Source organism: Salmo salar, chromosome 21 (genome assembly GCF_965601325.2).
Source record: "Salmo salar chromosome 21, fSalSal1, whole genome shotgun sequence".
Lineage (NCBI taxonomy): Eukaryota > Metazoa > Chordata > Actinopteri > Salmoniformes > Salmonidae > Salmo > Salmo salar.
Window position 1 is genome coordinate 28,985,958 of NC_138311.1, and position 11,543 is coordinate 28,997,500.

The 11,543-nt window shown below is 40.6% G+C and overlaps 1 protein-coding gene across 1 annotated transcript in view; it reads right to left on the reverse strand.

Moving 5' to 3' along the window:
• Positions 1-714: 714 nt before the first annotated feature.
• Positions 715-11,543, reverse strand: part of cckbrb (cholecystokinin B receptor b) — a 35,510-nt gene continuing 24,681 nt past the window's right edge. The window contains exons 3-5 of the mRNA XM_045704750.2: positions 11,053-11,317; positions 5,705-5,832; positions 715-3,247 (exon numbers count right to left, since the gene is read on the reverse strand). Of these exons, the coding sequence (XP_045560706.2) occupies positions 2,691-3,247; positions 5,705-5,832; positions 11,053-11,317 (950 nt within the window). The 3' untranslated portion in view covers positions 715-2,690. The remainder of the gene's footprint in view (positions 3,248-5,704; positions 5,833-11,052; positions 11,318-11,543) is intronic.

Sequence of the window (11,543 nt, forward strand, 5' to 3'; positions counted from 1 at the left end):
CACTCAGTGTGTATGTTCTTGTTTATCTAACTTAGTTTTATGCAGTGACTGTAAGTCGCTCTGGACAAGAGCATCTGCTAAATGATCTAAAATTTCAAAATTAACACTTGCAAAGCACATTGATTGGTATTATTCTAATGAGCTCTCAAACTATTCATATTTTTATCAAATGTGACTTTTTGGGGGGGCGGAGCTCGTTAGAATAATACCCAGCAGTGTGCTTTGCAAGTGTTCATTTTTACATTTACATGTTGGTAATTTAGCAGAGGCTCTTATCCAGACCGACTTACAGTCACATGAATCTATGTGAAAGCTATGATCTCTTTTTGATGTCACTTGTTAAATCTACTTCAATCAGTGTAGATGAAGGTGAGCCAATTGAGACATGGATTGTGTAGGTGTTCCATTCAGAAGGTGAATGGGTACGACAAAATATTTAAGTGCCTTTGAACAGAGTATGGTAGTAGGTGTCAGGTGCACCGGTGTGAGTGTGTCAAGAACTGCAATGCGGCTCGTTTTTTCACGCTCAACAGTTTCCCATGTGTATCAAGAATGGTTCACCACCCAAAGGACATCCAGCCAACTTGGCACAACTGTGGGAAACATTGGAGTCAACATTGGCCTGCATCCCTGTGGAATGCTTTTGACACCTTGTAGAGTCCATGCCCGACGAATTGAATCTGTTCCTAGGGCAAAAGGGGGTGCAACTCAATATTAATGTTTTGTACACTCAATGTATATGTTTTATTGTCACATATACACAGTCATAGCAAGTAAAAAGATGATGTTACCTTTACCGAGAATGTTGTTGTAGTTAAGCGGGCAACTAATTAAACTGTTAGAAAATACATGAATTGTACTTCAGGCCAGTGAAATACAAATTACAAAATAGGTATTGAAATACCTATATCAAATACATGTTACAGAAATACTGCCCATCGTTGGTACTAGCTGCCTGCACTGTATATCTGCAACAGGTTACTAACCACTATGCTTCCAGAAATACACTGTAGATTCTAGAAATACAGCATGTTGCTGTAGTCAGGTGTTCGAGTAATATGCTGTAAATTGGTATTTTAGTAAAGGTCCTGTAAATCTACAGGCTTCTGTGCTGCCAGTATTTTACTGTATGAATTACAGGACATTTTTGACAGTTTAGATGACGCTGAAGCCAATCAGTAATGTCTGCAGAACCTTTCCCCTGCTCAGCTGAGTAACTTTACACACCCTGTTAGCAGCAACACAAACACCAACAGTGCAGTGGATACATGAACACCATGGCGCTTTAGATGGCAACAGAGCACATACACTGTACACAACAGGTCATTGATATGCAACACAAGTTGCTGTGTCATCAGTTTTCTGCAGAGAACAAGCTGTTTTTGAAAAAGTAAGGATGCACCTCTAAAAGAGACAAAGGCAGTCTACCATGATTACAAATGAGCTGGATCCAGACTGCCTAAATATACAGTAACAGTACCTCCCTAATACCCCACATTACTTACTTTCATTATCGCTGCTGTCTTCGGTAAGGTTGGGTTGGTTTGGTCGCAGTTGACTCTGGCCTCCAATCCACATCCAATCCAGTCTGGCTAAGACCATGATGTAGCAACACCGTATTTACAATGTCCGTCATGAAATACATAGTCCACAGCACAGCAAACAGATGATGCTCGAAGAAAGATCAGCATTTACAGGCACGCACTTATAGTCCACAACAGAGTTTCTCATCATCAGGACATTGACAACACTAATAATAAGCACATAATCAGCATTGTAAAAACCCAAAGCAATGTGAAAATAAGTAGAAGCTTTGCAAATGGTATTACTAATACTGTTCCTCAAGCTACTGCACTGCAACCCCATAGCTTATCATTCAGGAATACACCCCCCTACCAACACATAACCCTTTTATTCCACCCTAATATTAGTTCCCATCCTATCCTGTTTTAATGAGTCCCAGATGATAACGAAATAACTACATAGGCTAAATATACCATTGAATGAAACATTGTTTTCCATCACTTGGGACAAATACTAATGAAAAAGAGTGCTATTATATTTCCATTATTTTCTTTTGTTTTGCAACTATTAAACAATGTATAATTGTCCTTTTCCTTTGGGTATGTTGGGTATGCATTCTCCATGGATCATGAGTATTTTCCCTTTTTAATGGACTACAGGTTTGATCTACCCATTGACATAGGGTAGGTTAGTTTAACTAGATAATACATCTCTGAGCCAATTGGTCTTGACATTAGCATTACAGTCATGGTCTTGTGTTGATTTCCCTCTAGACTGTGTATTTTGAAATTCCGACGGTATGATTTCGAATACCGTAAATATCTAAATGCTACGCCACTGCCTATAAGTTAAATAACTCAATCCCCTCCTGGATCAAGATCCCTGCTGCCCAAATTTGTTTCATGAGTAAAAAAATAAGAATTGTTTAAATGTTTTGTTGGTGTTGTTTTTTTGCTTTTGAAAATAACTAGCGCCCCTTGTGTGCAATGTCGGTAATAATCTGTACCCCGGTATGATACAGGAATGGTAGGAAGGTATGAAAATCTGGATACTGCCCAAATCTAATCTCCCCCATACTTACTGACCACAGGTTAATGATTTCCTCTATAGAAATGACTAAACCGATCACATAACAACATATCTCTCTTGTCTCCCCTGTCCCCCAGTCAGTCAGTGGTCCCTCCCTCAGCACGCCCCATAGTGCTGACTGTGGTGTAACTAAACTTGGACATGGACACCCCCAAAGCCATTGCGTCCTCCTCTCCATCCCGCAGCCCTTGGTGTCGGCAGGGCGGGCGACAGCAGCAGGCGAAGGTGGCAAGCAGCGACTGGCGGAAGCGAGTGTTCATGAAGCAGTAGATGATGGGGTTAACGCAGGCCGAGGTGTAGGACAGAAGGTGGATGAAGGAGATGGGGGCACCAGAGAGGGCACGGCGGGCAGAGGCTGGATGGAAAGCCTTCCAGGTGTTGGCGCAGTAGAGTGGCATCCAGCACAGGAAGAACAGAGCCACGATCACCACCAGCATCCGGATCACACGCTTCTTGGCTAGGAGCTTGGCCTCTGAGGTGTTGCTACGGGCATGCTCCACTTTGGATGTGCTCGCTGTAGATGATGTCAGAGTGGACATCTCCATGGAGTGTGGACGCTTGGAGACCTGGACGTAGCAACCATCGCCGTCGTCGCTGCCGCAAGACACGGTCCCGGTCAGGCCATTCTTTAGACCTGTGTAAGGGACGAGCAAAGAAGAGGTCAAGTAGAGGTCCAAAACCGTGGTGAGGGGTCAGATCAATTCCGTTCCGTAACTAATCATTTCAGAAGTTCACAAAAGTCTATGATCCATTTAACACCCCATACATCTGAATTGAGGCAAAACGAGCCACACACATACACATCCCCTGCTTAACTGTACTTTCCACCTGGACCAGGTTTCTTCTCTTCCATGTCTGATAATTGGCACAATTTAAATATCCCAGTGGAAATTATTTCTGTGAATCATGCCTCTTAAAAACAGTCGCTCACCTTAATTGACACGGCGATGAATCACCAAAAAACCTGCGTCATCTTACATCTGAGGGCTAATGTGCCTTCACATTCTCTCTTTCTCTATATCACAACCCCCCTTGTCCCTCACTCTCTCATATTGGACAGACAGATGGTGAAGGCGAGGCATACTGCCATCAGCCAGTTTCATCCTCTAATGAAGCATCAGCAGCAAATACACTCTACATATTTGATCATCCTAGCTATTTCACTTAGGAGCCGATTACGACCCGAGTTAAACATGCTTAAATGGCACAAAATTTCCTTTTAATGCACCTTTCCCTCTATGCGTATTCTGATCTTGTACAGGTACGAGAATAGCATGCTATTCACCCACTAGATCAAAGAAGTTAAGGTGTGGCAGAGGTGCGTCTATAGATACGCCATATTTTGACCTTGACTTAATTCCCTAATAATTCCAGCACCTTTGCCCACGATGAAACGATGAGTAAGGTCAAGCAGCCTGTTGATTCCAAGTGGAACAACATCTACTTTTCTTTTCTTTACGATAAAAATAACACCATTCTCCATGCACTGTAATTTACAAATTGATAGTAGCTATTGATAAGAGTTAGGTAAATGAGTAAGCCATTTGGATAAGGGGATTGTAAATGACAATTGTTTTAATCTATTTTATCTTATGATCGCTAGAGACAAATGTGAAACCAGTTACATGGTGCAAACTGAAGTACATCATCATATCACCTTTTCCACAGTGAAGTTTATGAAATGCTGGCCTTATAACTTGCAGATATGCCAACCTACCGAGTTGATTTATGATTTCTAGAATATTTTAATTATATAATATAATTATATTCCCAGACTTTTCACTGTATTTTTTACATTTTGTATTATGTTAAATACTAGCCACTATCAGTAGCCACCATCAGTTAAACCAACATACATTAATAACTGTCACTTTAGTGTTAGTTTCCTTACATTTTGCACCATTCTATTACATCGTTAGTTTACCTTTCTTTCCTCACATTTGTGTGGTTGTTCCTGAGGATTGCTAACAATAGTGCATGATATTAGGCTAACGGATTACACGTTGTGCAATCATTTGGAACATGTAACCTTTTTGAATCATTTTGGAACGTAGACCACACGTAGCAGTTTAAACCTGGAGCCTGGTATATGGTTCACTACGACTGAACAGTTGTCATCACAGTTCTATGGTTAGTGAGGATTATTAAGGTAGATATATAAGAATACTGGTCAACCACTATTGTACACTTTAATCACTTTCCAATATTTCATGGAAATAAACAATTGAATATGGCTACTTTCAGGATATATATTATGTTCATCAATATATTTTCTGTGCAAAGGCTCTCTAAATCATTTTTTTATTATTCATAAATACTTTCCTAACCCTAAATAATATACAAGATCAGAGTATCTACCAATTGGTACTGAAAAGGAGACACATTTTCATGTATTTAGATGGTTTTCTTTTATTGATCCCTATTCTGAACCCGTTTTCTCAATATATATTCTAGTTTGTCTTTCTAGTTAATGGAACACCATATTTAAAGGAATGGCTTTAGATAAGTAAATGTACTGAAAACCCTGTTGAATGAAAACTCCATGAGAAAATCAGTTGGCCAGAAAGTGGGAGAGTTTTCAGCAGTTGAATTCAATTAATTCAGTGCGTGCCATGGAGCCCTTATAGTAAGTCTGAATACCAACTTCTAAGAAGTGCTTAAATCAAAAGGCTTAAAAAAAGATTTGATTTTGTAAATCTGAATTGAGCCCTTTCATACTGACTAAAGAGTATTTTGCTCAAACCTGCAACACATTACCATGATTGTACTGCTAATAAAATGTTTATTCTGTATGAGCATAATTAGGCTTATCATGCTGATAAACCAGAGAGAGAGAGAGAGAGAGAGAGAGAGAGAGAGAGAGAGAGAGAGAGAGAGAGTGCACTCAAATCCAAGATAATCTGAATCATAATTAAAACATCTGGGAAGCGCTAATGGGCAGAAACTAGAAGATACACAATATGTTCAGTACTAAAATTCTAACATTTGTTGTTCATGCCAATTCCACATTCTAATGTCTTCTCACTAACCCAGCTGCTGAAAGAAGTGAGTACATGTGTGAATAAATAAATAACAGTAATGAAGGACTCACCGGGGGATGATGTCTTCTGACCCAGCTCAAACTGGATTCCCCGGTACAGCTCTCTGGAGATGAGTCCATAGGCTACGATCATCACCACACCCGGAACAACAAAGAGCGTAAGCAGCAACATCATGTTCCTGGGACACACACAGGAACTGGGATTAACAAGTCAGTTGTACCTTACCCCTCTAATGATTAAGGTTAGGACTTTTGGAGGATAAGCTGATCCTATATCTGTGCCTGAGGCCAGCTTCCACAAGGAGTACTGATATTTTATTGTTTATTTAACTAGGCAAGTCAGTAAAGAGCAAATTATTATTTACAATGACGCCCTACCCGGCCAAACCCTAACCTGGATGACGCTGGGCCAATTGTGCACTGCCCTATGGGACTCCCAATCACGGCCGGTTCTGATACAGCTTGGAATTGAACCAGGGTCTGTAGTGATGCCTCTAGCAGTAAGATGCAATGCCTTAGACCACTGTGCCACTCGGGAGCCCATGATAGATGCATAAAGAAGAAGGCTCGCTCACAGAAGACTTCCAGAAAGAGGTTAGGCAGAGGAAGTTCTTGAATATCTTTGCTGGGATTCAACCGGTGGAGACATGACATAATGGTTACTACCAATGTTTCCTCTAAGCTGTGCGAGTGTGCGGGCTTGCAGCTCCCCTTGGACTGCCATGCAGAAGAAATATCAGCCCGCGCTGAGAAGCACGAGATTGAACTCCACTCAACTTTCTAGTTTTCCCCTTTAGTTAAGACTATCAACGTTTCCCTCTACTGTGGGAATTGCCAATATTAGCCACTTTCAATGCAACCTACCAAAACAAAACGAACTGTGCAAGACTTAGTATGCAAATCTAACTATGCAAGATATTTTACTCTGATAGGCCTACATTGTGATCAAATAGCCACAGTAGCCTACTTCGCCACTGTTATAACTGTAACTTAAAGCAGGTACAGCCTCAGTGTTCACAATAAACGCATGCCAGAAGTTGCACAGAATTTTCACAATGTTCGAGTTTATGCTCAGTAGATCTGAAATTTGTTCAGTGCTGAAAAGAATTACAGGGAATATTGTTTACTACCCTAACACTATAGAAGACACCACGATGTTGTTTTTTATACTATCCATTCCAACCAGTTGTTATCACGAAGGACAAAATATGTGGAAAGAGGAACTCTAAATACATTTGGAAGTGTAATGTCTTGATTGTGAATATTCTATATATTATACTCTATCTTCTCCAGAGGACACGTGGGACTTAGAATAAAATAACTCACAGGTTACAACAGATAAAGTATTTTGTCTTGTATTAGTTCTCCGCCACAAGAACAGCCAAGAATCACATCGACATCAAAGCTCCTTCTCCTTGACTCTGATACAAGCAGGTGGCTTCTGGAAATAATTAAGTGCTTCACAATAAAAGCCTTAAATGGGTACAATCAATACTAGTGACTAAATACAATTTCAGAATACAAGTAATAGTGCCAAAACCAAGGCTACATCTTTCTAGAAACATTGATGTGGTGAATTGAGAATGGAAATTGTTAGAATTAACCTATCACTCTGGGGAAAGTCACATGAATGATAGCCTTAATAGCTCATTGAAAAAAATGTGGGTTTTCCTTTGAAGAGTTACCACGGCCATTATAATTATATTCCTCAATCATAAGAGAGCCGGTAGCAGTTTAGAATAATTTGATTTGCATGCATTTTCCATTGAAATACATTTTCTTATTTTTGGTTCGTAGTGTTCTAGCCTTTGTAACTCACAATTGTTATGAAATGTATGCATTCACTACTGTAAGTCGCTCTGGATAAGAGTGTCTGCTAAATGACTAAAATGTAATGTAAATGTTAAACCCTGAGTGGAAGAAAAGATAAAGAGAACGTTTTGTGCATTTGATCTCAATAGCGATTTGAAATTGATGTCTGACAACTGAGAGATTGGAGAGGAACCCCAGAGAGCCCTGGGAATGACAGCACTGGACGTTAACACACAGTGGAAGACAGAACACACTTAACAAGTTAACATTTACATGTACGGTTGATTTATGTCAGAGTTCCTCAGAGAGCGGGGATGAGGGATGAAGGGTTGAGGGGAGGGAGAGAGAGAGAGAGAGAGAGGTAAAGAGAGACAGATGGACAGACAAACAGATGGAAAGGGATGAGGAGGCAATAGAAAGAGGGCTATGAAGAATAGGGAGAAGAAGAATTAGAGAGTTAGAGAGATCGTAAGATGTGAAAGAGAGTAAGGGGTTGAGAGGTTATGAGGTTAGCGAGGCCGAGAGCGGAGGTTGTACTGGTGGAGATACTGGAGGGCGATGCATAAACCGTGAGACACTAGGCTACCCCTGAGCCTGCTTTGGAGGGAAAGACCCAAACAAAACAAAACAAAACTGTTGAGGTGTGCTTCTCTCTCAAGGCTCTCTTACTGACTATAGCAATGGCAGTCGTGCCGTTTAAGATGAAGGAGGATGTACATTTTTTTTTATGAGCATGGCCTTATTTCTATTATAGCATATTGGATGACTGTTATTCATATTCCATTCACCTAGTTCAATGTAACATCAATGATACTCAATTTTTCCCTATACCCATCATGAGGTTACTAGAACCTAGTCTAGGAATGAAAGTTTACAGCATAGGTGCACACAGGTCGAGAGCAAGATTTGAGGTGACAGACATTGAGGTGACAGATGGACAGACAGTGACACATTCTATACTGCCTTGCACACTCTTGCCTGCGTCTAGCTGATCTAGGCTGTAATCATTAGTCCAACAGTTGCAAATGAGAATTTCTATAGAAAAAATTCAGGTATTTTTTTTCCTGTTTCGTTACGTTTGCTTCCATTTAAGAAATGTTTTTCTACAGAATCTACGGAATGAATACACCCATGATCACAAGCAAATAGTTCACTTTCATAGCCACAGAAACAGCCTGTTGTATTCCTTCTCACATCTACGTGCTCTCCTCCTCTCACCTTTCCCTTCACCTGTGGACTTCAATGCACAACACATTAGCTGTCTGTGACCAGGCAAAAAAAAAGAAATTCAAAATCAAGCCTTCAAATCATAACCGCTACAGACAGCCAACATTGTTGTCACCAAATTGGCAAAAGTAACGTCATAGTCAACATAGCTAATAGAACTAATGCATTAGTAAACCCGCTACAATCATGCAGTACAGTGTACAGTCAGTAAGCAGTTTAGCAGTTACACAGGCAGGCAATAATTTAGTCAAACCAAAAGCTTACCTGGAAGAGTTCCAGTGTTGGATAGTCATAGCCAGCTAGCTAACATAGCATCCATCTGTTTGAGCTGGGTGTTTGAGTTGGCAAAACTGGCTAGCTGCATTTGCTAGCTAAGTAAGTGAAAGTGAAAGAGAAAAAAAGGACAACATATAGCTAACGGTGACTAACCCCCTTCCGTAGAAAGGCTGCAATGAAAACTAATGGGACATCAAAATCTGGGGTGTGAACTACGTTTCTATTCAAGCGTTGATTGACATGGTAATGGCTCAATAGTATTGGAGAAAAGTTGAAAAAAACTGACCCCTCCAACGATGTACGTTAAATTGTGACGTGTCATGACGTAACGTACAGCACGCATAAAGCTAATTCTGTGTCTTACAGCCTCTCTCCACAAGGTGTAGTGCTTCTCTCACCGTTTAACAATAAGAAAGGGACAAGGACAGGGTAAGGGGGATACCTAGTCATTTTTTGCGTCATCACTGCAAGCCATCATGACTCTCAAAAAGCTGTGACAGCCGCTGTTTACTTCTGAAGATAACTTTAGCACCGCCCTAAAAAACAGATTCAAATTCGACACAAACCTTCAAATAGGTATGTAATGACTCATTATATAAACTCTTTATAGTGTTTTATTTACATTTTAGAGGTGATAAGGTGATAAGTTGGATAGATCGGGTGAAAAAAGCCTTTTCCCCACACAGAATATCTCTCCCTTTCACTATCACGCAATAGAGTTCGCTTCCCCACCCACCATTTTTAAAAAGACCCGACGGAGCTCATTGCCTTCTTGAATCATGCAGAGATGGGCATCATGACGGCTCGTCATTGATTTTGTTGGAAAGGGGAGAAATTGTGCTTTACAATGGTATTGATATTACAGTTGATCTGGAAGTATTACGTTTTTGGCCTTTAAAATAAGGTCAATTATACAGACCAGCGCGATGTACAAAAGTGAGTTAGTTAACATTAGTTCTCTCTCTCTCGCTCCTCATTCATTTTTTTATAAATTAATTTGTTCAAAACTGTTCAACTATTGTCTTTCTCTCCCTTTGAGTCTACTACTCACCACAGCTTATGCACTGCAGTGCTAGCTAGCTGTAGCGTATGCTTTCATTATTAGATTCATTCTATGATCCTTTGATTGGGTGGACAACATGTCAGTTCATGCTGGAAGAGCTCTGATAGGTTGGAGGATGTCCTCCGGAAGTTGGCAGAATTACTGTGTACGTCTATGGAATGGGGTGAGAACCATGAGCCTTCTAGATTTTGTATTGAAGTCAATGTACCCAGAGGAGGAAGGAAGCTAGCTGTCCTCTGGCTACACCATGGTGCTACCCTACAGAGTGCTGCTGAGGCTACCGTAGACCTTCATTGCAAAACAGTGTGTTTTAATCAATTATTTGGTGACGTGAATATTTTTTTGTATAGTTTTATGTAAAAAGGATAACTTTTGAAATGTTTCACTATTTTTATTTTTATGAAATTCACTGAGGAGGATGGTCCTCCCCTTCCTCCACTGAGGAGCCTCCACTGGACTATAGCTGTTCTTTTCTGTAGACTGGAAAGCCTCAAGTGTCTTTTTCTCACAGGACTCCACTCCACCAATAAGGGGTTATGGCAGTAGGCTACCAATATAAAATAATAATGAGAGAGCAGCAGTACGTCTTGTACACAGGCTGTGTCTAATTCCTCCCCCAGAGGAGCCCTACAGTCATCCACAATGCACCTGGTGACCTGGGATGCACTTCTACTATAATGACAGATTAATGGCTTCTCTGGTGGGAAATGGTCTGCTGGAGAACAAGTTTAAATTATTTTTCTGTTGAGAGCATTTTAGTGATCGGTTTATGTTCTACTGTGTATACAAACACAATATTTCTGTATCATCAATTCATAAGTGTAGGCAGATTTTCCTTTCTTTGTAAATACAGTTCCATCCAAACCCCATAAAATTAAGTATCAGGAAAACAGTAGTAAGCAAAAAGTAAGATGAGTATGAGTATGTACCCATCCACCACCACACACACACACACACACACACACACACACACACACACACACACACACACACACACACACACACACACACACACACTCACCAGGTCTGCTCCACCTCCCTGTGGGGCCAGATATGGCGACACATGCGTGCGATGGTGATGTTGTCCTTCAGGGGGACATGGACCAGGTGGCTGAAGACTGGGTAGGGACTCATGATCATGAAGGACAGCAGCCAGGTGGCAGTGATCACCCGGTAGGCATGGGAACGGGTCTGCCACGCCCGTGACTTTAGTGGGTTGCAGATGGCGCTGTAGCGCTCGATTGCTATGGCAACCAGGCTGAAGGTGGAGATACTCACGGAAACACCTGTTGGAAAATAAAGGAAAAGAAACTAGATAACAAACAAAAAAGTTTAGATTATATACAGTTGAAGTCGGAAGTTTAGCCAAATACTTTTAAACTCAGTTTTTTACAATTTCTGACATATAATCCTAGTAAAAATTCCCTGTCTTAGGTCAGTTAGGATCACCACTTTATTTTAAGAATGTGAAATGTCAGAATAATAGTAGATAAAATGATTTGGGAATTTTTA